The sequence below is a fragment of the Pollicipes pollicipes genome, unplaced genomic scaffold (genome assembly GCF_011947565.3).
Source record: "Pollicipes pollicipes isolate AB1234 unplaced genomic scaffold, Ppol_2.1 Scaffold_4219;HRSCAF=4965_pilon_pilon_pilon, whole genome shotgun sequence".
Taxonomy (NCBI): domain Eukaryota; kingdom Metazoa; phylum Arthropoda; class Thecostraca; order Pollicipedomorpha; family Pollicipedidae; genus Pollicipes; species Pollicipes pollicipes.
Genome location: NW_023596448.1, coordinates 25,429,857 through 25,454,028, shown reverse-complemented (window position 1 = coordinate 25,454,028; position 24,172 = coordinate 25,429,857). Strand labels below are relative to the sequence as shown.

The 24,172-nt window shown below is 58.4% G+C and overlaps 1 protein-coding gene across 1 annotated transcript in view; it reads left to right on the top strand.

Annotated features, from left to right (window-relative positions):
• Window positions 1–24,172, top strand: part of LOC119095058 (ER membrane protein complex subunit 1) — a 36,296-nt gene that overhangs the window by 6,334 nt on the left and 5,790 nt on the right. Inside the window, exons 8-12 of the mRNA XM_037217957.1 lie at window positions 219–335; window positions 1,606–1,778; window positions 19,908–20,171; window positions 22,900–23,043; window positions 23,606–23,801. Coding sequence (XP_037073852.1) covers window positions 219–335; window positions 1,606–1,778; window positions 19,908–20,171; window positions 22,900–23,043; window positions 23,606–23,801 — 894 coding nt within the window. The remainder of the gene's footprint in view (window positions 1–218; window positions 336–1,605; window positions 1,779–19,907; window positions 20,172–22,899; window positions 23,044–23,605; window positions 23,802–24,172) is intronic.

The following is a 24,172-nucleotide window of genomic DNA, read 5'->3' as shown; positions in this document are numbered from 1 at the left end:
GTTGTGGTAAGCTCGCATTTACCGTCCCCTGCTGTTGCCCGTGACCCGTGCGTCGACCTTGTTACCGTTCTCTGCTCAGAACAGTCAGCCCCATGTCCCGTGCGCTGACCCCCCCCCCCCCTCGCGGTGGTGGCCAGGTGACGTGTTGTTCACGCGGGAGGAAACGCCGGCCTCGTGTCCCGTGCGTTGACCCCCTCCCCCCTCGCGGCGGTGGCCAGGTGACGTGCTGTGGACGCGGGAGGAGGCGCTGGCCTCTGTCGTGGCCGTAGAGGTGGTGGACCTGCCCATGTCGGCCGGCGACGTCAGCATCGAGGAGCAGTTCGGCGACCCTGCCGGTGAGGCTCCCGGATGGTGGACCGACGTGAGCCAGTCACTAGGTGCGAGGTTTGAGAAATTGCTGGGCTTATGTCCGACTCTGCCTCACTGGCCCCACGTTTGATCGAAGTCCCCGTGGTAACGAATCACTGCGTCTCCAGGGACTAAAAGGTTTCGAATTTTGTCGGAATTCTTGGCCCGTCGCCAAGAGCGAAGGCTTCTTTCCACTCCTTGCGGCTAAAAAAGAAATTAGATCAAATCGGGGTAAAAGGCCGTGTTTTTCGTGTATTTTGAGGGCATGTTTAGCCATTCTTCCCCACTTAGCCCCTCCCCACTTTACTTAGTTTACAAAACTGCACTTCTCGCGTCGCCGCGCGCCGAAATGCAGCATCGAACCTGCGAGATGCGGCTGTGACAGTGGTGATGACGATGCCCGAGGCACGAGATAGCGCACCCGCATGAGACGGCCCCCACCACCGCTCTGCCGGCCGAGTGGATGTGGCATGGGGGTGTTCCGCGCTGTGGTGACGTCACTGTCTGGGTCGGTGACGTCACAGACGGCTGGCGTGCGTGGTCTCAGCACCGTGATGATGACTGGTGATGATCCACCGTGATGATGACTGGTTATCATCCACGGTGATGATGACTGGCTGTGATCCACCGTGATGATGACCGACACCCTGGTCGTTGGCCGGAGAGCCGGCTTGGTGCGGTGACGTCACGCGGCAGGCCCGCGGCCGTGGGCCGGCGGCGGCGGTGGCTGGTCCGTCCCGCCGCGCTGTGTCGCCCTGGGACGCTGTGGCTAGGAGGCTCGGTGGGCGTCGTCACTGCCCACTCAGGCGCCGCCATGGTGGGCTCGGTGGAGCCGGTGGCAAAGGCGGGCATCAGAGCGCGGCGAGTTATGTGTTGCTGCGTGGGATAGGCGCCCGCTCCCGTCTGCCGGCACCGGTGTGCTCTTGGTCCCGTAGCAAACCTATCACAGTAGGCGAAGTTTGAGCGCTCATCGCAAAGCGCCACGTCCGCTACCGACCCGTGCTACGTTGCACAGCGTGACAGAATCGTGCGAGCAAAGGCGGCCGTGGAGGCCGAAATGTCCTTGCCAAAGCCCGAGAGACCGCATCCAGCTTAAAAGAAAGGCGTGCATACATTTTTGTGAAGATGAGACCAAACCTACGAAAAGAGTCCACAACCCTAAATCGAGTTCGAGATCGTAGTCCGAAATCGTCCCTAAAGTGCATTATTTTCCACCGAAGACACTGAACTTCTAACACCCTGGCCTCACGTCGGCAGCCGGTCCCGTGTCGGCGTTCGTGCGCCGTATGACGTCACAGTGGAGTCAGCTGGCGTCGCTGGCGGCGTCCGTGGTGTCGGGCGAGGTGATCCAGGGCTCTGACGTCACACATCTGACGCGCGACAAGTTCAACCTGCACAAGATGCTGGTGGTCGTCACGGCCTGTGGCAAGGTGAGGACGGAGCGGCGGTCACGTGGTCACGTGAGTGCAGCGGAGCTGGTCACGTGACCTGTCGGGGAGAGGCGAGAGGGATCGCATAGCCCGCCGGCGTCAGGGCATGGGGGTGGCGTGATTCCGCGGCGACAGGGGAACGCCGGCGGCGCTCACAGGCCTGACGGGCTATGCGTGATCAGGTAGCGTCATGACTTGGCGTAACTTGACGGCTTGATGTGACTGGACTTAACTTAGCCTGACTTGTGATCTGTGCGGTCTTAAGTGGTCGGCGGGTCGCCAGGGGTCACCAGACGTGGTAGTAGCATAGCGGGTAGGCGCACGACCCAACGGTAGGGGTGTTGCCGGGATTTACCACCACGGGAGGGGGGGGGGGGGTCGCTGGTTGGAAGGGGTAGGGGACATTGATTTCGCTGATTGCCGGTTTGGGAGACCAAGCATTTTACACAAAGGATCGTCAGTGGTGCTCGAGGGAGCTACGCAAGGCTTGGTTACGTAACCCGGCGGCGGCAGGAGAGTGCTGGCCACGTGACGCTCGTGGGCGGCGACTCGGCTCGGTCCGGCGCGCACAGCGTTGCCAGATGATGCCGGCTTTAATGCTGGCTGGGGCGCCGGGCGATCGGGGGAAGATAAGGAGTTGAGGGGCGTGAAACCTTCCGGCTTACAGCAGCTCAGACAAGCAGCTGAGGGACTTGAAACATTCCGGCTTACAGCAGCTCAGATAAGCAGCTGAGGGACGTGCAGCCCTCCGGCTTACAGCAGCTCAAGTTCCCGGGGCAAGTTCGGAATTCACCGTAGAAGGCAGCGACTGAAAAGATGGCATGCTTTCTTTACGAGGCCTTCCAGTTTGGGGTAGATGTTCGACAGAAACATCAGGTGCACTGCGGGGCGACTGAAGACGAGGGGTCTCGGGCCCGGTATGCGGCTGCTGGTCGCGTTGCCATTTGATGTGTGCGTCCGGTGCGGCGCTCTCGCCGCGAGGCCGCTGTATTGTTTCGGTGGTGCATCGGCCAGGGACTTGTTCAACGTTCTGAAACCCAGCTGCTCTCCCCTCGCGCAGCGGTTTCTTTTGAATGCGTGGAAGCTGGTGCTGTAGTGAGCTGCGTGGCCGCGGGCTCCCGTGTAATCCTGCCGTCGTTGGCAGGTGTCGTGGTTGTGACAATCACGCTGAAGTCCATGGACTGGGAGTCTTCACATAGGAGACGGTTCTGCTTCGGTCGCAGTATATGAAGCTTTACAATGTGTGAATATTGAACGAGGGGGTGTGGACACAAGCAAAAAAAGCCGGCGCGAGATAAAGCCGATGGCGGGACTTAAAGAGAGTGTTCCACATTTGTATGGGGTTTGGAAGTGAAATGGCCATTTTGAAGATCATGCGTTGCAGTTCACTGCCTTGCCTTTCTGAAGACCTAAAGCCCTGTGGCTTCTGAGCTACACGCCCGCGAAGACGTGCTGACTTTGGGCAGACCGTTCTGGGGCCATTCATGCATACATGACCTCATATAAGCGTCATTTGAATCCTGCCACGCTATTGGTCTCGCAGAGCCCAAAGCTAAGAAGAACATTGTCGTCCGACTGTTCAGACTTGGCCTCCGCGAGTGCGATTTCCAAACAGAGATGACGTCAGTTGGCTTGCACTCAACAAGGACTATGCTGTACCCGATCCAGCCGCGTTACGTCTTGTGCTACATGATATCAGAAGTTGGATATGGCTGGTAGTTGGCACGGGAACACGGTTTGTGATCGAATAGCTTCCTAAAAGCGCCATAACCGAGTATGTGAATGTGAGTAAACATATAAAAATCACGGATGAATGTGCAAGAACACCACGAGAAAGGGTCAAAATAAGCGCATAATGATATTTGGTCCAGTGAACGTTTCCGGTACCGCCACTGCCATCTCTCGGTGAGTCGTGTACTACAGGTGAGCGCTAGAGTGGCAATTTCGCACGGCTCGTTCTGCAGCACCTCAGCGTCATACAAACGTTTCATGACGCAATCAAGCAATGACGTAATGAAGAGCATATTTACTAAGGAACGAAATTGCGTTGTCTAGATCAGTCTGTTCCACTGAAAGGGTGTGCTCCACATTTGTCTGGGATTTTGAGTTGCAAAAGTCAGTTCTTGAAGATTATTCGGTGCAGCTTACAGCCCTGCCCTTTTTTAGACCAAAACCCTCTAGTGTCTGAGCTACACGCCCGCGAAGGTGTGAAGACCATTTCAGTGTGGCTATTTCAAAGCCACCAAGGCATCCATGACGCGACAGTGACGTCGCTCTAATACCGTCATTCCATTGGCCATACGGCGATGAAGCCCAAGAAAAATATTTTAGCAGAGTCCGTTATGTTCGGCGTCCGTGAGCATGATTTCCAGATACCAAGACCATCAGCTGGCTCCCAATCAATGGTGTGCAAGGTACGATGACGCAATCAAACAATTACGTATGGAGGAGCATATTTACGCAGTTGAGAAATTATATTGTCTAGAGCAGCCTTTTTCATATAAATATATTTCGATAGCTGTACGTGGGCTTGTCCCATCATATTTCATGTTTGCTTCAATATCTTCAAAAATGGAACATTCCCTCTAACAGTGGAATGAAACTGAAAATTCAAAAACATGGAATGAAAATGAAAAGTATGGATATGAAGGAATTAAACTCAGGTCAGTAACAGATACAGTGGGTGACTGGGTATCTTCCCACCGGAACAGCAGGAACAGGGAGGTCAGCATCTGTCGCCTCCGCAGAGGCCATACATACGGAACCCACAGTTATCTTCTGTCTGGAGGTCATCCACCCACGTGTCCTCGCTGCGATCGCGAACTGTCGGTTGCCCACGTGCTCGTTCAGTGTCGCCTTATGGAAACTGAGCGCAGACGCTTCTCTGGCCCCTATCCTTTGCGGGGACCGCATCTGTGCTCCCTGACTGGCAAAAATCCGACCTATGACGCCAAGGGTTCTTTTTAAATGTCATGAAACATATCGACTTCAAATTATTTTCTCACCCGTTTAATCAGTGTACGACGCGAGCTCTTAGTGCCTAACTCATTGGTGAAGCATCGCACCCCGCAGGCAACACCCGTACGCACCGAACACGTGAGAGATGTATGGCACTTGAGTGGGCGCAAACTGACCGCGGCAGTAGACGCCACCGACAAATAGAAAAAGAACGTTCTCTTCAAAAGTGTGCCGATAGATATAAGCGAGCTTATATTTCATCGAATCCGATGTTGACTTCGATATATTCAAATGTGGAGCATTTTCTCTGAGTGCGTTTTGAGAGCATTCTTTTTAGTTCTTTTTGAGAGCATTCAAGGAATTGAATGTACTAGATGTATCAGTTCTGAGCCGCATATTTGAAAGGTTCTGCGTACTATCGTAATTCAAACAGTGTCGTTTCGCTGAGCGCTCGTATTTTACGTTATAGGTTTTGCAGAAATGACCGACCGTGTGAAAAGTGTTGAAAAGTGTATGACCGTGTTGTCGCGTGCCAGTGTTGTACGTCAACATGCTTGCAGTCTGTCTTCAGGCATTGTGCGCGGGCAAAACGTGCAGAAGTGACAATAGTAGATGTTCTTCGTCTCTTGGGGCATTAAAGCTGCCTTTTGGATTGTGATGTACAACTCGTTTGAGAGGTACTGGAGTTGCATAACTCTTGAGCGAGTCCAACCCCTTTAACCATCATACCACAGCCTTCCTTAACACCTCCCTCCGTCCCCCCACGGTGGACAGACCAGTGTTGACACTGTACGTACTGGCGGGGAGTCCAGTGAATTTCCAACCACCATGACACTACCAACAGCGGAAGTGCATTATAATGAGTCAAAGCCTCACCTCAACGGACTATAATGGAGGCCAGGCACGCGTTGCAGGGGGCATGTGCAGCAGAACCAAACTCCGCACATGAGTGTCGAATGTTTTAGGCTCAGCTCGAACGCATTACTCCTTTACCGTACCCTGCAGTACCACACTCTGTGCTGTCAACCAATGGTCGCGGCACCCTCTATTCAGCCGATGTGACAAACGGGCCCTCTTTGGATATGTTTTCTGAGTGTTGCGGGAACGAGCGTGCCGTCCGGGTGTTTGTGCGTCGCCTCGCTCGTTGTGGAGCGTCTCAGATGCTCAGGGAGACGGACGAGTGGCTCTCAAGTAGCACACCTGTCGCGATGACGCAGCTGCCTGCCATGGGCTCACCGCGCGGTGCGGCAGAGGACCCGACCTGTGGTACACTGTGGCGACTCGCACCAGCGGCGGCAGAGGCAGAGGCCTTGTTGGTGCCATTTGAACACTTCAGAGAGAAGAGCGAGGTGCTCATAGTTCCGCTGCTGGAGCCGGGCAGGAGCGGGAACATACCGCCAGTGACGACCGCCCACTTTGGTGAATGACTAATGACTAATTGCTGACGTTCACGACAGCAGCGGCAGGCTGCCCACTTTTGCCACCTACCGGTCGCCACCCGCCTCCTCGTGGCCCAGACAAGAGCGGAACACGCGCCAGCGCAGTGGTCGGAGGTGCTTCACTAGAACGCCTTTACGTGGAGAATTGGGATGTCCCACTGCAGAGGCGAATGGGAAATGACCCGAGGTAGAGGACTTGAGTAGGTTGTGTTCGGAGAGGAACGGAATTTTGCAAACCGCAGACAGGAATGATGTGTTCACGAGTGACGGAAACGGGAGACATTGCACCACGGATTGTAACCGGATGTTTCCCAATGCCTGGGACATGTGTCCCTGCCTTCTTTGCAATGAGCTCGCATTCTTCTCCGATATCGTCTGTCTTTGTGAACATCTCTCTTCCTGTGGTGTTTTCCTTGTGTGTCCGTGAATAGACGTTCAGGGACACACAAGAGGTCCCGTCATATCGAAGACAGGAAACCGAGGCATCGACCGACACAACTGAGAGCTGTCTGTGGCAAGGGATGACATCTGCCCGGACCGACCGGCGGACTCTGCCCGGACCGACCGGCGGACTCCGCGCAGACCTCTGAACGGGTTCCGCCCGTTGGAGCCGGCTGCGGCTGCCGCTCAGCGTCGGCCCGCTGGGTGGCGTCGACGCTGACTGACAAGGCCCCGGCGCCAGTGACCTACGCTTCAGCGAGCGGGATCGTGACGGTTATCACACAGCCTGCCGTCCCTGTGCTGGAGGAGGCAATGGGAAATAACCGAGCGTGCGTCTTCTTTTCCCGTTTTTTTTTTTTTATTTTGGGGCCGTTTTCATCTGAGCTGTGAGGCATAAGCCGTGAAATTGTATCCATGAAACATAAAATCGTGGCTTAATGTTCTACATTTTAACTCACAGCTGTCCTACCTCGTGATCGAGAAGCCATAGTTAAATAGGCCGGCATTTTAGGAGCATTTTGCTCGGGAAATGTTTGCTTTAGTTCAGAGGCGTGGTATTAAAATATTGCACACCAAACGTGCTGTAATTTCTCCGAAAGGATGTACAATGTGGTCGGGAATACTGTATCGATTTCCACCTCACAATTATCCTGGTGCTAATATGCGGTGGATGAAAATGTGCCGATGGAATTGGCTTCCGGTAATTGAAAAAGGTCTGGTGGAAAGCGAAATGGACTTGCCGAACATGTCATTGGGTTCGGTACTCTGAGCTAAATTTAGGCATGTGGCGAGCTCCTTGAAAAAGAACTGCAGCTTGCACAAGTTGTTACTGCGACGTATAAGCATAATACGCGACAGTTCAGTTTTGACGCAAGATTGTAGGGCACGGAATTATTTTTTTAAAGAATCCACCGCTGCAGACTGATGCCGTCCGCTGCAGTACGGGTCGGCCTGGACAGACTGATGCCGTCCGCCACAGTACGGGTTGGTCTGGACAGACTGATGCCGTCCGCCACAGAACGGGTCGGTCTGAACAGACTGATGCCGTCTGCCACAGTGCGGGTCGGCGTGGACAGGCTGATGCCGTCCGCCACAGTACGGGTCGGCCTGGACAGACTGATGCCGTCCGCCACAGTACGGGTCGGTCTGAACAGACTGATGCCGTCCGCTACAGTACGGTTCGGTGTGGACAGACTGATGCCGTCCGCTGCAGTACGGGTCGGTCCGGACAGGCTGATCCCGTCCGCCACAGTACGGGTCGGTCTGGACAGACTGATGCCGTCCGCTGCAGTACGGGTCGGCCTGGACAGACTGATGCCGTCCGCCACAGTACGGGTCGGTCTGGACAGACTGATGCCGTCCGCCACAGTACGGGTCGGTCTGGACAGACTGATGCCGTCCGCCACAGTACGGGTCGGTCTGAACAGACTGATGCCGTCCGCCACAGTACGGGTCGGTCTGGACAGACTGATGCCGTCCGCTACAGTACGGGTCGGTCTGGACAGACTGATGCCGTCCGCTACAGTACGGGTCGGTCTGGACAGACTGATGCCGTCCGTACGGGTCGGTGTGGACAGACGATGCCGTCCGCCACGTACGGGTCGGTCTGACAGGATACGTCCGCCAGTACGGTCGCTACAGTGAGACGCCCGCAGTCGGGTCGCTGACAAGACTGATGCCGTCCGCCACAGTACGGGTCGGTCTGAACAGACTGATGCCGTCCGCTACAGTACGGGTCGGTCTGGACAGTGGAGGGGCAGCGTCCGGTGCGGCTGTCCTGATCGAGTAACACTTTGGCGCGTATGGTCCGGTCCAGATGTGGTCGATTACATCACATCAGCATATGAACGTACAGCTGACAAATTTTACCTGAAGCGCGATACTGTGATCATTGGTGGATAGGAAGAGCCAGCGAAGTCAAGAAGTGAACAGACCGAACGCTAAAACCTCGCCGATGTGAAAGCGGCAAGTTGTTATTCCGAGCATGAAACCGCCCAACCGGCCGTTGCGTCCCGCGTCACCGGCGTGTCTCGTTCGAGATAATCATCTGGCCTTGTTTCGCCGTCATTGAGACAGCCGTTGGCGGCGACGCCCGCCGCCACGTCCGTTGCGAGAAACAATAGAGGCGTTTCCAAAAGCGTTTTTCCACACCATACCGCCAACCATCCGTTGCGTGTTGACGGGCGGGGCCGCGGCTAACGTGCCGTGTCCGGCCGGCGCGCGCCCGGGCCGCCTCCGTGGCCGTCACGCGGCCGTCACGCGGCGCGGAAGCGGTGGTCGCTCTGGCTCCCCGCGCCCCCCGCTTCGCCCCGTTCCGTTCCGGGCCCGGGCTTCGCGTCCGGGCGTGGCTGGCCGCAGGTCGTGCACGGAAGGCACGGACCGACGCGGAAGCGTCTGAGGGCGGCGGCGGCACGGGCGCACCACTGACGGCGCCTGCCGACCTTGTGGCCCTGCTGCGGTGGCTGGGGGAGGGTGGCTGGACGTGGGGCCGGGCGGGGGCGGGGCAGGTCGCTGCTGACGTCGCCCGGCACGTGCGTGTGCCGGCGATGTGGGCGGCGCGCACTGGGATGGGATTACTTCATCGGCAACGGTTTGTGTTTTCATGAGCGGGATCAGTAGATTGCATCACACTTGCAGCGGTCTAATCCACGGGGGACAGCTTGCTTCAAGCAGATAGGGGGGGGGGGGGGGTGTCATTATTATGTAGATGGGGGTGGAGTGCCGGCGCTCTGTGCCGAATCGGATATTCGGAAAAATAATGTTACTTTCTTGGAGATGGCGTTCAGGTCGTCCCCGACATGGTGCTGACCAGCTGGGGGAGCGCAGGGCCCGCCATCAGCGTCAGCTGCTGCAATTCTAGTCGTAGTCGTTCAGCGCGGATAAGAGAACGGGTGAATTTGGCGCCATGTTACGTCCAGCTCAAGAAGCGTCTAACATCGGTAGGAACCGTCCAAAATGAACGAATGAATAAATCACAAAGTAAACTACATGAAGTTGTTAGTTGACCTATTTTACCTGCCGAACATCTGATTTGTGCAGTGAGTTGCATGTGACCGGAACAAGCTTCAGCAAGTTTTAAAGTTATCATCCAGCGAATTTGAAATTTGCTTGGTGTGTTTTGTCGTGCGCAAAGATACCAGCCAAGTAAGCTAAGTGAGGGGTTCTGAAAATTTAAAAATAGTAGAAACACCGGTTCTCAATATGCGTTTCGGCCGGAAGAAAACCCTGCTACTGTGTCAAGGAGGATTTCTTCTGTCAATCCGCTCTACCGTTACGTTCTTTTCCGAAATGCAACAGACCGCGGTCGGGGCTCGAGGGCCGGGCTCCAGTGCGGGCGTCGAGCGAGGGCGGGCGGCCGCTGCGGTCAGGGGTCAGGGGTGGGGGCCGGAAGGCTGGAGTTCCCAGGCGGGTGGTGACAGAGGACGGGCGGCTGCCGCGGTCGTGGAATCCCGCCCGCCCCGCGAATAGAATGGTCTGAATGAGGCAGCGGCTTGGTGCGGCGCTGGGCGTGGAAGCGAGAATTGAATGATGTGGAATGACAAGGCGAATTTTCACAGTAATACGTGGGTGCGTTGTACATCGACTGTGGAGGGTGGGGCACGAATACAGCAGTCTTTTCATGGCATCACAAAGTGCGGGACAGACATGACTTCGCTTGCTGATGGACCTACAAGCGCAACTGGACGCGACTGTCTAGAAGTTTTTTGTGTGAAAATATTTGGCATTCGGAAGGGCAGTTTTTTATTTGCAAGGAACGCAATTAACGGTGTCCTTGCGTGCCATTATATACGTTTTGCTAGTCTCTGATCGATTTCAGATACACTTCAAAATTATTTATCGAAGCTGGCATTTTGCCGAGCCCATGTTTTGTAAAAACGCGACGTTATGCAGTAACAGTTCCAACTTCTCCGTGCACAGTTTCGTAAGATAATCGACGCGTTGGGAGTACCCATGACGCGCCGTGGGAAGTCCCTGCGAGAGCGTCACGCAGTGCGGACGTTCCATAGCATGTTGTCACTCAGTGAAGCTGGATGATCACATCAGCCGCTCTCCGACCGAAACTAATCCGGAAGCACGGATCCCGTACGCGGCACGCCGTGTTCGTCCCACGGTCTAAAGCCACCATGTAATCTCCTAACCGTTCGGGGCTCTCCGGAGTCCCGCAGATTTCACGTGGTGTATGCGCGAGTGGTTGTGCTTGTGTGCGCGAGTGGATGTGTTTGTATGCGCGAGTGGCGTGAGTGGATATGCTTGTATGCGCGAGTGGATGTGCTTGTGTGCGCGAGTGGATATGCTTGTAAGCGCGAGTGGATGTGTTTGTATGTGTGAGTGGATGTGCTTGCGTGCGCGAGTGGATGTGCTTGTATGCGCGAGTGGATGTGCTTGTATGCGCGAGCGGATGTGCCTGTATGTGCGAGTGGATGTGCTTGTATGCTCAAGTGGATGTGCTTGTGTGCGCGAGTGGATATGCTTGTAAGCGCGAGTGGATGTGTTTGTATGTGCGAGTGGATGTGCTTGCATGCGCAAGTGGATGTGCTTGTATGCGCGAGTGGATGTGCTTGTATGCGCGAGCGGATGTGATTGTATGCGCGAACGGATGTGCTTGTATGCGCGAGTGGATGTGCTTGTATACTCGAGTGGATGTGCTTGTATGCTCGAGTGGATGTGCCTGTGTACGCGAGTGGATGTGCGTACTTTCGTGCAGCCACCATTTGTTATCTCAGTTGTGCTAGCTATCCAGGAGCTGCAAACAACCAGGTCGGAAACCGCTTTGTATCGATCTCTTCTGTCCATTTCACTCCACCGTGTTAAACATCTGTGGCGAAGTATTTCCTTGAAATGAAAGTCATTTATTGGTTGGTGCATGTTTCATCTAATAAATACACATTGTTCGCTGCACGTTCACAGATAATCGCGCTTCACTGAGTTGTGCTAACCACTTGGCGCGGCTGAGCCAGCAGCAGTCGCCACGCGTACAATGCCAACACAACAACAACCGTGCAACATTCCCACCCGCTCTGGACCGGCATTGGCGAGATGAGATCACCGGCGCGAGGCCACCCGCGTCGACACAGGGACGCAGTGCCCAAAGCCTCACAGCTCCGCCCAGAGCTCGAATAGCACCACGTGAGAGCGGACCTCGGAACGCACTCACGTGCGTTAGAGATTCGTCTGCACGGCCGCCCGACGCCGGCCAGACCCGTGGACGGACGGAGCGTGGGCGGCAGCTCGCAGTGTCGGGGCGTCCGGGCCGAGAGCCGGCGTCGGCCGCCGGCCCGGCGGTGCCGCTCGTCGGAGAGCTCCGGGCGATCGCGACCGTCAAACGGGCGCCGCCGACTTCGTCGCGCCCGGCGCGCCCGGCGCCGTCGTACTGTAGAAGCGCAGCACCACGGACCAGCAGTAGGCAAGCAGCGCCATGGCGGCGGCCAGCACGGCGGCGCTGACGGCTGGCACGGCCGGGTTGGTCAGCAGAAGCGCGCCGGCCGTCACAGCGCTCACCGCCACCATGACGGCCATCACGAGGCAGCAGCCGTGCCAGACGAGCCACACCAGCAGTAGACGGCGCGCGGCCAGCGAAACGGCGCGCGCCAGCAGCGCCGCCGCCGCCAGGTTGGCCAGCAGCGCGGCCAGCAGCAGCGCCTCGCCGACCAGAAGCGCCCGGCCGCCCGGATGCAGCGCCAGGCTGAGGTCGACGATGAGCGCCAGCGAGGCGAGCCCGTACAGCAGCAGCAGCGTCAGGCTCACCACCAGACTGCACTGGCGCAGGTCGAAGCAGCCGACGCGGTCGGCGCCGCTCTTCGCGTTGGAGGACATAGGGACGGCGAGCGGGGAGCTAGGGCGCGAGAAACGAGCGAATGCGCGGATGGCTGCGAGGGAACTGTCAACGGGAGCAGGTGGCAGTAGGTCGCAGGAGATTGCGGGAGCCCACAGTCGTCGCCGGCGGGCGTCCTCTAGCGCTGCTTGTCGTTCCTTGCGGACCACCGCAGCCCGTGTCCGTCCGGGCGGATGATCTGCCGGGGTAGCCGGAGGGAGTCGGCGGGGGCGGAGCGTGCGCGTACCTCAGCTCAGTTCGTCGCACTGCTGTCTGCACACGGTGTCCGACGTGGCAAGTCTCGGTGACTATTTGTGACGCGGCTCCTCCTGGTCCTGGTCCCTGCTGGTGAGCGGTGCTGGTGTCGGCTTCTGTTCTGCCGGGAGTATTCTGCCTCTTCTGCTGGCGTTCCCTGGGCGGGTCTCAGTGGCCGTCTATGATGCACCTCGAGCTCCACGTCCGCGCTCTCGGTAACGAAGGCCACCTGTACTGCGGCCGGACGTGAGCCTCTCCGCCCCCGCCCTCGCCGGCGTCTGGCCCCTGACTGCTCGGCCGCCGCACCTGCCGTCCCGCTCCCCGTCCCGCGAGCGACCCTCCACACCGGCGACCGTGCACGCGGCTGGAGCGCGGCGCGCCGACTGGACTGCCGACGCCGGCGGCGCGCCGCTTTGAGCGCCGGCCGATCCGCCCCCCCCCCCCCCCCCCATCATCTCCACGCCGAGGGAGGCGGGATGTCCGGCCGGGCAGTGACGTCATACTGCAGCCTGCAGCCGACCCGTGACCAGAGCGTGCTGCTTTTCTGTCACACAGCTGCTGGCGTCTGTCTTTTGGTAGATCACGGAACGGGTCACAGGATATAGCTGCGAGACTGTTAAGTTCATTCTTATATCAGTGTATTCCGTCATACCCTTCAGTGACCCTTGGCGTGGAAGAAAAAGAAGTCAGCGTGGCGGAAAATACGTGCGCCAGCTTCTGAACTGCCGTCTGACCTGCAGACGGCTCCGAGCGGGGCCAGTGGTTGCCGTCTTGACTGTCGTGGGGTGCGGGAAGGCGGGCCCTCCGGCCTGCAGACAGCTCCGAGCGGGGCCAGTGGTTGCCGTCTTGACTGTCGCGTGGTGCTTGAAGGCGGGGCACTTTCGGTGACGAGTTCGCGGGGCAAATGTCGCGTGACGGTTTCATCTCTTGGCGGTCGTGGTCTAGAGCGGCAGGATGAGTTGGGAGATCGTATTCTGACTATGATGGACCTCCAGTAGACTAGGAGGTTATGATTGAACGACATAATTGATCGGGCATCGTCCACACCGACTATTGCTAAAACTTGACGTTTTAACACACGCCCTGGTGGCCGGTTGAATACCTTTCGCCTACGTGGGGGCGGAGAGATCAGTTTGACCCCTTGCGATCCCAGAAACTAAGAGAGCTAGATATAGAAATTCACAGGATGTGTTGGGCTGTACGTTAGCTCACTGATGCCAAATTTTAGTTTCGTAGGTCGTGTCCTTCAGGTCAAATAAGGTCAGACAAGGTCAAACTCCAGGTTGGCATCCAAAGTGCCCCCGAACCTAGACACCTGTTTTAAGCAAAAGGCCCCTGATGCCCATTTAAGGTCAATGACCTTGCTTGACCTTTCAAAGGTTATGATGATCAAAATTATACAAGACTGCTTTGAGTTTTGCAATTGAATAAACGTTAAAGACTACGCCAGACAGCCTATTCCCAAAAAAAAAGTGTCGACCTAGGTCATTTTAGCTCAGCGACCTATTCTGATCTTTAAGAAGTCAATGGAAGATGTATAACGTGGCTCCTTTTAGTCATAAATTCGAAATGAGCGTCGGAAACTGCTCTATGCAGCAAGCTCCGGAGCAACAAAAAACGGGCTGATTTTGATCCCTGCTCTGTATACGTGGCCTTAGGCCAATGGAATTTGTTCATTCAGTGTTGTGTGCCTAAGAAAATATCTCAGAGATGTGTTGTTTCGTCTAACACTCCATTTTTGCATGAGATTGAACGATTCCATGTAACTTGTCTTTGCTGAATCCATTTCCTGACTTTGACCTGCCGTGGGTAAGCGACCTTACAAGCTATTTCTATTTTTTATATCAAACGATCTGCTATTCGATTATTTACAGCTATAAAAAATTTGGCGGGGTGCGCCGCGCCGTTCGGAGACCATCCCGGAAAAACCTTCGGGGGGTCAATTGACCCCATCCGAGCGCGTGTAAAGGTATGCTTGTGATCACAAGATCATAAAGTGACGGTGAGCATTCGTAGTAACTCGTAACCTTAAGCGCAGCGTAAAATATAGAGTTTTGTCGATATAGCACGTGCTCATTTGATACCGCTGTTTAACCAGTATCCCCTGGTATATTGAAGGTCGATTATGTTCATGACAAGCACTCCCACCTCGTAATGCCCAAAATGCCCAAAAGCCAGGAGCACAAATCCTGCCGTGCTCCTATCAAATGAAATACGACTGCAGGTGCGGCGCCGCGTGCATCTGTGCAGCAATGCGGCGTGTCTTTCGACTCTTTTATGACGCTCGAACCCCAGCAGGTTTGTGGTAAACGGCAGCCTCACACAGAATTGCATGTGGCGGACAATACTGTCCCAGCTTGAAGGCGAACCCGATGACGTTTCTCCATCTGATGTCATAGAACGTCATGGAAGTGGATCATTGCACGCTCTCGCCGTGTGTAATTCCCAGCGAAGCGAGGCTGGAATAGTCCACTGCTCACAACGGAACCGGCGATGTAGTGCTGTGCAGGGCGGGTGGCCGCTGGACAGCCGCTGGTCCTACATCGGCAGACGAATCGTCTTGCGGAATGACATTGGCACGCGGAGTGGCACCGTCCCACTCCAGTGCACTTCTCCGTACCGCGGTGCCAGGCGTGCAGTGTGTCCGCGGGAGATCGCCGCTCGTTAAACTAGAGCCGGCCGCTGCCACCTGCCCTGTCGGGGCCCTGCTGCCCTGTCGGGGCTCTGCTGCCAGCTGAGCCGCTGCCGGCTTTCCTGTAAGGGCCCTGCTGCTCTGTCGGGGTTTTGCTGCCAGCTGGGCCGCTGCCGGCTTTCCTGTAGGGGCCCTGCTGCTCTGTCGGGGCTCAGCTGCCAGCTGAGCTGCTGCCGGCTTTCCTGTCGGGGCCGTGCTGCTCTGTCGAAGCTCTGCTGCCAGCTGAGCTGCTGCCGGCTTTCCTGTCGGGGCCGTGCTGCTCTGTCGGGGCTCTGCTGCCAGCTGAGCTGCTGCCGGCTTTCCTGTCGGGGCTCTGCTGCCGGTTGCCCCGTCGGGGCTCTGCTGTCCTGTCGGGGCTCTGCTGTCCTGTCGGGGCTCTGCTGTCCTGTCGGGGCTCTGCTGTCCTGTCGGGGCTCTGCTGTCCTGTCGGGGCTCTGCTGTCCTGTCGGGGCTCTGCTGTCCTGTCGGGGCTGTACTGCCGGATGGCCTGTCAAGGCTCTGCTACCGGCTGAGCCGATGCCGGCTTTCCTGTCGGGCTCTGCTGCCTGTATCTTGGCCGGATTAGCTGGAATGTAGGCGGTGCTTTAAGTTCCGGCATTCGATCGCGTCCGGCTGGTCGCCAGTGTGAGAGCCGGTACTGCTGCTGGGTAGGAAGCACTCGCCCTCCCCCCCCCCCCCCCCCCAACCGGTTTCGCTTGAACATGGCTGTGCACTGTGCCCGTCCTCGATTTCAGTTTGTTTGAGCGTCTGCTCTTTGGTTCATCCATCCGTGGCGGGGTGGGTTCGAGTCGTTTGCCACTTGCCCTTGACTGGAAAAGCATGCGACAGGTGGCAGCTGGCGTGCCAAAGGTCGGGCGACGCCAGAGAGCAGGCCGGACCCTGTCCAGCATCGCAGAACGTTAAGCCTTCGCCGAAAAGGCTGCTCCTGACCCAATATTTCATGATGGAAGGATGACACAAAAGCTTACGTAACAAGCACGGCTAAGCTTGGGCGCTGATCCCTTAAGTCCATCCAATGAAAAGGCTTGTACCAGATCTTAAATCGCCTCCCTTGGACTTGCAGCGAACGCTCACCGCTCTCTTGACAACACCTCTGGTAGTTGGCACGGCTACCAGCTGAGCAGTGGAGATCGCGACGACGCGAGAAACCGACCGCGAGCAGTCCAGTCCAGTCCAGTCCAGGTGAATGACCGGCGTCCCCCCCATCGGGGCAACGGGAGCGAGGAGACCAGTTTCTGGCGCCTCGGTGTGAGCCACACTTGCGGGACACACGCGGACGAAGCGGCGGCGTGACCGGGGTGTATGCTCACTCACTGCCCGCCGGCATCGGCGCCTTGAAGCTGCTCGCCTGCGCTTCTCGGGCGACGAGGATCGCGTGATCAGTGCCAAAGGCGCTTAGTCGTTCAGACAGCCCTTGTTTTTTAAAATAAAAAGGTAGTTGGGAAGCTGTGCGGAACGGCCGTTCGAGGTTCAGGTACCAACCTCTTGAGTGGTCGGCCTCTGGCACAAGCTGAGCTGGAGTGGTTTAGCTCCAGCGTGTTGGACCTGCTGGCATACTTGACCTTGCGTACCAGCCTCATCTGAGGGGATCCTGAGGGGGTGGGGCGTCAGGCGGAAGGCATGTCCCGGGTGTGACCCGGCGTGTCCTCTGTTGCGCCGGCGCCGCTGGGCGGCGCGGGCCCGCGTCAGCTGGCGCTGTCCGCCGGCGCCGCTGGGCGGCGCGGGCCCGTGTTAGTTGTTGCTGTCCGCCGGCGCTACCGGGCGGCGCGGGCCCGCGTCAGCTGGCGCTGTCCGCCGGCCCTGCTCGCCTGCTGCGGCTGCCGCCGCAGGGCGCCGAAGGCAGCCCATTCTGCGGCGGTGCGGACATATCACGGGTCATAATCAAACCCGACTGCATCGTACAAACGACGTTTTATAGCTCGGATTTGTGCAAAGAGCCCTCGGGTTGTGCGTCTATGCATGGAATGCCGTGCATGTCGGCGGACGTGGGCTGCGGGCGCAAAGCGGTCAGCGCATTCATCGCGCCGCCAATCCCGGATAAAGAGCGGACCGTTGCACTGTTGCACTGGTGACGTCACCGTGCCGTGATCACAATCCAGTGATCTCGCTCCTCGGTTTCGGTTGCGCCGTTGACATCATCAGCCCAGCGTCGACTGTTGTTACGTATGTACCTGGAACTGAACGTCCGCGTCTCCACTCAGAATCGCTGCGTGACGGGTTCCCGCCCTGGGTTTTTACCGGCGGTGCTGGAGGGAGCGGCCTCACGAGCTGTGCAATAGGGATACGATGTTGCGACTGCGGCCGCCGGTTTTTATTGGCAGTGTTGGAGTGAGCGGTTCAGCGGCTTGACTAAACGGGAAGCGAGGTTTCGAAGTGACGTTGCCAAGTTAAAGCCGGCGATACCAGGACTTCTCTGAGCTGGCGATGTCTGGAATCTGCCAGTGACTAGTAGGAAATGTGGCGTGTGTCGAGTGCTTCGAAGGCTGGTAGGCCAGCTAGCGCCCAACGCACCCGAACTAGTATCGGTACCGCGCTTGCAGCAAACCTTGCCCATGTGCCGCGCGGTGAGTGGGCTGTGGTGACCTTCCCCGTCACCGTCGGCGGCCGCCACGCCGTCTGGCCCCACCCGCCGGCGCGCTGGCGGATGGAGCCAAACGGCGGGTGGGGCGCACCGCGCAGCTGCGGCGGTGCGGCGCGGGGCGCGAGGGAGCGTCGTTGCTTACCAGCGGCGGCAGCGGCGGGGCGGCGGGCGCCCCCGACGCCATGCGGCCAGTGAGCCGGGCCGAGCTGGGGGAGGGGGGGGGGGGAACAGAGCATCGGTCCGGGGTTTTTAACGGCCGCGGTTCGTCGGCTGTCTGGCCGGCACGATCGCGACCGTCAGCGTAGTTGGATGATGACGCTGAGGTATGTGAGGCAAACATCAAGCTGAATGAGCGCCATATGACCCGCGCGGTCGCCGCGCCCTGAAGCTCAAACCACCACGACCACCGCCATCACCATTATCATCATCATCATCATCATCATCATTGACATAATCGTCGTCGTCATCATCCCCATGCCACCATCACCATCATCATCATCATCATCATCATCATCATCATACAGCAACAGAGCGGCGGGTAGTTTTTGTTCTGGTATCGTGTGCCTGGCATGTTAGCCTTCTCTGCGAAATTCATCTCACAAATCGAAGATGACATATCATGCACATTATGGCATTTCCTACGCTTGCCGGCGGTGCATGGGCGGAAAAGTTCCGGGTACAAACGCTAGTACACATACGCCAACAGGTGATCTCAGCCGCGTATTGTTTGTCAGGTGATTTTATTGAAATCTTTTCGAGGACATGCAATGATGTAGTTGTAAATGGACCTACTTGACCTCTGGTATGTGTTGTTTCTCCCTCTGCCGTCAAAAGCATTGCCGTGTGGACGGGGCACCGCCAGTAAAATTATGCTTCTGCAAAAAGTTTACATTGCATTGGTAAACATATTTTGCCTCACATCCTGCATTTGGCTGCCTTTTACCGCATGATGTTGTGCCACTATTTATTCAGAGAAAAGTACATTATCACGTTGCGCCCTGAGTGGCAATGTCCATGAATTCCGCGGGGCAAAGTATGTCTAGTTCTCCCACATGACCCGCCCGGTAATGTCGTGATAGTGTTGGACGCACCCACCCTAGTCTGGTCACGACTCCCCGTTCCCCCAGCTGCTGCGGTCTGACCCGTTCCTGGCTCCTCCCAGCTGCGGTGGGCTGACACGTGTCTGCCCCCCCCCCAACCCCCAGTTGCTGCGGTCTGGCCCGTCCTTTGCCCCCCCCCCCCAGCTGCGGTGGGCTGGCACGTGTCTTGCCCCCCCCCCCCAACCTCCAGCTGCTGCGGTCTGACCCGTCTCTTGCTCCGCCAGCCTCGGTGGTGTGTCCGACCGGCTGACTCCTCGCTCCCCCCCCCCCCCCCCAGCTGCGGTGGTGTGTCTGACCGGCTGACTCCTCGCTCCCCCCCCCCCCCAGCTGCGGTGGGCTGGCACGTGTCTTGCCCCCCCCCCCCCAACCTCCAGCTGCTGCGGTCTGACCCGTCTCTTGCTCCGCCAGCCTCGGTGGTGTGTCTGACCGGCTGACTCCTCGCCCCGCCAGCTGCGGTGGTGTGTATGATCGGCTGACTCCTCGCCCCGCCAGCTGCGGTGGTGTGTCTGACCGGCTGACTCCTCGCCCCCCCCCCCCCCCCAGCTGCGGTGGTGTGTCTGACCGGCTGACTCCTCGCTCCTCCCAGCTGCGGTGGTGTGTCTGACCGGCTGACTCCTCGCCCCGCCAGCTGCGGTGGTGTGTATGATCGGCTGACTCCTCGCCCCGCCAGCTGCGGTGGTGTGTCTGACCGGCTGACTCCTCGCCCCCCCCCCCCCCCCCGCCAGCTGCGGTGGTGTGTCTGACCGGCTGACTCCTCGCTCCGCCAGCTGCGGTGGTGTGTCTGACCGGCTGACTCCTCGCCCCGCCAGCTGCCGTGGTGTGTCTGACCGGCTGACTCCTCGCTCCCCCAGCTGCTGGGCCTGCACAGCCAGACAGGCGCCGTGGCGTGGGCGGTGCCGGTGGCCGGCCTGGCGCCGCTGCCGGCCGAGGGCGTCGTGCTCGGCCTGCAGCGCGGCACGGCGCACTTCCCGCACGCGCCGGCGGCGGCGCTGCTGTCGCGCGGCACGCTCGTCACCTTCAACCCGATCACGGGCGGCGAGCTGGCCGTCCACCGGCTGGGCGCCGGCGTCAGCCAGGCCAGCCTCATGCAGCAGAGCGACGGCACACATCTGAAGGTGGGAGTGGCCTTGAACGGGCGTGGGGGTGAGGGGAGACGGGCGCGGGGGAGTAGGGGAGGCGGGCGGTACACATCTGAAGGTGGGAGTGGCCTCGAACGGGCGTGGGGATGAGGGGAGACGGGCGCGGGGGAGTAGGGGAGGCGGGCGGTACACATCTGAAGGTGGGAGTGGCCTCGAACGGGCGTGGGGAGGAGGGGAGACGGGCGCGGGGGAGGGGGGGGGGGGAGACGGGCGGAGGGGTCGAGGGGAGGCGGACGCAGGCGGGATGCGGGGATGTGCTGGGACGGGCGCCGCCTGTTTTAAGTTGAGGGATGGCAGGCGGGGGCAGCGGACCGCACTGTGGGTGGGGCGATGGAGGGTGGAACCCGTCGCAAAGGAGGGGAAGATGAGCCTTTAGGGGTCTGAGGCTGATGGAGAAGCCAGGGTTTGTTTCCGGGTTGAAAAGACGAATAAAGTTCAGCAGTTCGATCTTAAAATTGTGGCCAATGTTCTGTGGTAAGATCAGGTAGCTTCAGCTTGGATACCTCCAGAGCATGCAGGTATGTTTTCTGCCCAGATAGGTCAGGTGCTGGTCAGTATCATGACTAGAGAGTGATCTTGATTTGGGGTGACGAAGGGCACAACTCTAGCTCTAACTCTAACTCTACTCTAGATGTGAATTCCCGACCAGACCAGAATCACTGACCACGGAGCTTGAACGCCGGAATAAATTTACCCCACGTAAAGATGCGTTGGAGGTCGTAGTATGAAAGAGCATAGCGTCCGACCGTGACGGAATGGCGGGCGAAACCCAACCCAAGGTCAAGCGTGGTGGTGGTGGGTCAGGGACGAGGGCGGCAGGACCTCTGACCGTCGGACGGCGGCCGGCTGTAGGTCAGGGTGCGATGGGAGTGGCTTGGACAGGCATTCTTGAGGACGAACTGGCCTTTGTTCAAGCGTGGCCCGTCTTCCGTAGCTTTAGCTGGGATTGGTGTCTGAGTGAGGCAGTCGAGAGGCGCTTCAGCCAGGGACGCGGACAGTGGCGTTCAGTGCAGGTAGTAGACACAGTCGCGCCCGATGGGATAGCGGCGCTGAGGGCTACAGAAATCCCGCTGTTAGCTTAGAGGAAGCGGTGTGGCGCGGGTCAGCGGCTGTTGAATCGCTGCGGCGTTTCTGGTCTGTGGCGTGACGGGCGTGAGCGACTGTTCTGCGACGCCGTCTGGAGGAAGCCAGGCCTTCCCTCGCGGTCGCCCGGCTGCACTGGTGGGTGGATTGTGGGTCGGGGCTGGGGGAGGGGGAGCTCCGGCTCGGCCGTGGCCGACGCCCGGACGTTGCGGCCGCTCGCGCCTCAGGACTGAAGCGTCGCGACGCGCGCCGTGTCGTGTCGTGTCTTGTGCCGTGCCGTGCCGTGTCGTGCCGTACCGTGCCGTGCCGTGCCGTGCCGTGCCGTGCCGTGCCGTGCCGTGCCGTGCCGTGCCGTGCCGCACGCCCGCCGGTTGGAGAACACGGTCGCTGCGGGGCCGGGCCGCCGGCCTCCTGCCCGACCATTGGGCGGCGGCTTAGAGGAGGGGAGGAGAGGGGAGGTGAGGTGAGTTGAGGTGAGGGGTGCAGCTCTGCGGCCGGTGACGCGGCTCGGCCGGCCGGCGCGCCCGACTGCAGCTCTGAGACAGCGCTCGCCTTGCAGCGGTACGGCTTCCTGGCCACAGACCAGCTGGTGCACGTGCGACAGCCGACTATAGCCTTTGGGAGCCGGCTATAGCCTTTGGTCGTATGTGCCTGCTGGCAGCGTCGCTACGTTCACTGAGGTTTGCTGTCCTGGGCGGAGCGGAGCGGCGGCTGGCGTGCGGCACGTGCTGTGACGAGCCTGGCTACCCGGAGCTGTCCCGTCCGTTGAGGCGTGACCCTGACCGCCCCGAACGTTTGAGGGCTCGAGTGATCAGTCGGTTTAGTAATTGGTCAGTTTAGTGATAAGTCGGTTTAGTGATAGGTCAGTTCAGTGATCATTCGGTTTAGTGATCGGTCGGTTAAGTGATCGGTCGGTTAAGTGGTCGGTCGGTTTAGTGATCGGTCGGTTTAGTGATCGTTCTGTTCAGTTCGCACGCTGTTCGGCACGCCGGCCTGCGCCAGTGCGCGTAGTGGGCATATCTGCGAAGCGAACGATGTCGTGATCTTTGTCCGATTTGCCTGTCGGACGACTGTTTGATTGATTGATTCGTTCTCCGATTAAGACAAAATTTTGGCATCTTTCCGTCCGCGCATTCCTGTTTGGACCCTCGTTCCAGTTGTCACTTGACACCACGTTTTTAAGATGTAGTCCGAACATTTGAATGGGTGGATTTCTGGGATCGGAGCTCACGCTCTGCTGTGCTTGCTGTGTGACCGTCTACCATCCGCTGGTGAAATTCCATGTCGACGGCTGAATGTGATTTAACGTGCCTCAAGTTTAACGTGCCGCAACGCCCGGCACAGTCCGCCTTCCCTCGGACGTCCCCTGACCTTTGACTCGGCCGCTGTCCCCGGCCGCAGGTCATCCCAGGCAGTGACATAGCGAGCGCCTGAAGCGACTCGAGCCCACCCCGCCACGCACGGATGCACGGGAAGGCAGGCGCTCTAACCAACTGAGTTATGGGGACGGACGTGTTCGGGCGTGTGGTGGCTGGCTGATCTGCCGTCGCGGCGCGGTCTGGTCTGGCGGTCTGGTGCCGGTCTGTGTCAGCTGACGTAGCTGCTGTCGCCGTGCCCACAGCCTCTGGTCATGTTCGACACCGCCGGCGCGGTACACGTCTGGCCCGACAGTGCTGCCGCTCTCGTCAAGTCGCTGCACCAGAGGCTGTTCTTCTACACGGCAGATGTCGCCACCGGCATCATGCAGGGCTACGCCGTCACAGAGGTGGGATTTGGAGCGTGCTGACGTTACGGCCCAAATCGCAAGCGAATCCACGTGGGGCCCCGTTAAGTCGACTGCAGTGAACGGTCGCTCGTGGGCTCTGTGTGGGTTTTGTGATTTTTTACATGTTAGTGTTTGACACAGCCATCTACCCCGAGTTGAGTATTGATAATAGCACATTTGTTACGCACTATGCATTATTTGGTGACATATCGCCGCACAACAATTTGTAACACTAAACTGTTTGGCTCCTGTGACCGTTGGGACTATGCGCATGCATGCAGGCTGTTAAGTATCTGTTGGCGCTGCATCCAACAGTCAGAACAGAAGGCATCGGTGTCATTTCCGTTGTAATATGAGCGTATGTACTCATCACAAGCTCATTATCGTTCTCCAACGTAGCTAACTAATTTCCATGTGGTATCTGAAAGTCGTAGGAATGCCAGCCCCTTCTGACGAAATCGCCCCTTGAAAAGCATGGCTGCCGCTGGGAGTCGAACCCGTGACCTTAGCCTCTACCAGGTGGCTCACAGCCGGCCGGCCTGACGCGCGCCCCTGGCGGCAGGACCTGCGGACGGTGCCCACGTGGCGGCTGGACCTGTCGTCGCAGGGTCAGACGATCCGGCGTGTGCTGGCCAAGTCGCCTCACGAGCGCGTGCACAGCCAGGGTCGCGTGTTGGCCGACAGGAGCGTGCTGTACAAGTACGCCAACCCCAACCTGCTGATGGTGATCACCGACGCCGACGACCCCGTCCACAAACGTCAGTACCGCAGCCTGTGTTCACATACGTCAGTACCACAGTCTGTGTCCACAGACGTCATTACCACGGTCTGTGTCCACAGACGTCAGTACTGCAGCCTGTGTCCACATACGTCAGTACCGCAGCCTGTGTCCACAGACGTCAGTACCACAGCCTGTGTCCACAGATGTCTACCACAGCCTGTGTCCACAAACGCCAGTACCACAGCCTGTGTCTACAGACGTCAGTACCGCAGCCTGTGTCCACAGACGTCAATACCGCAGCCAGTGTCCACAGACGTCAGTACCACAGCCTGTGTCCACAGACGTCAGTACCGCAGCATGTGTCCACAGACGTCAGTACCGCAGCCTGTGTCCACAGACGTCAGTACC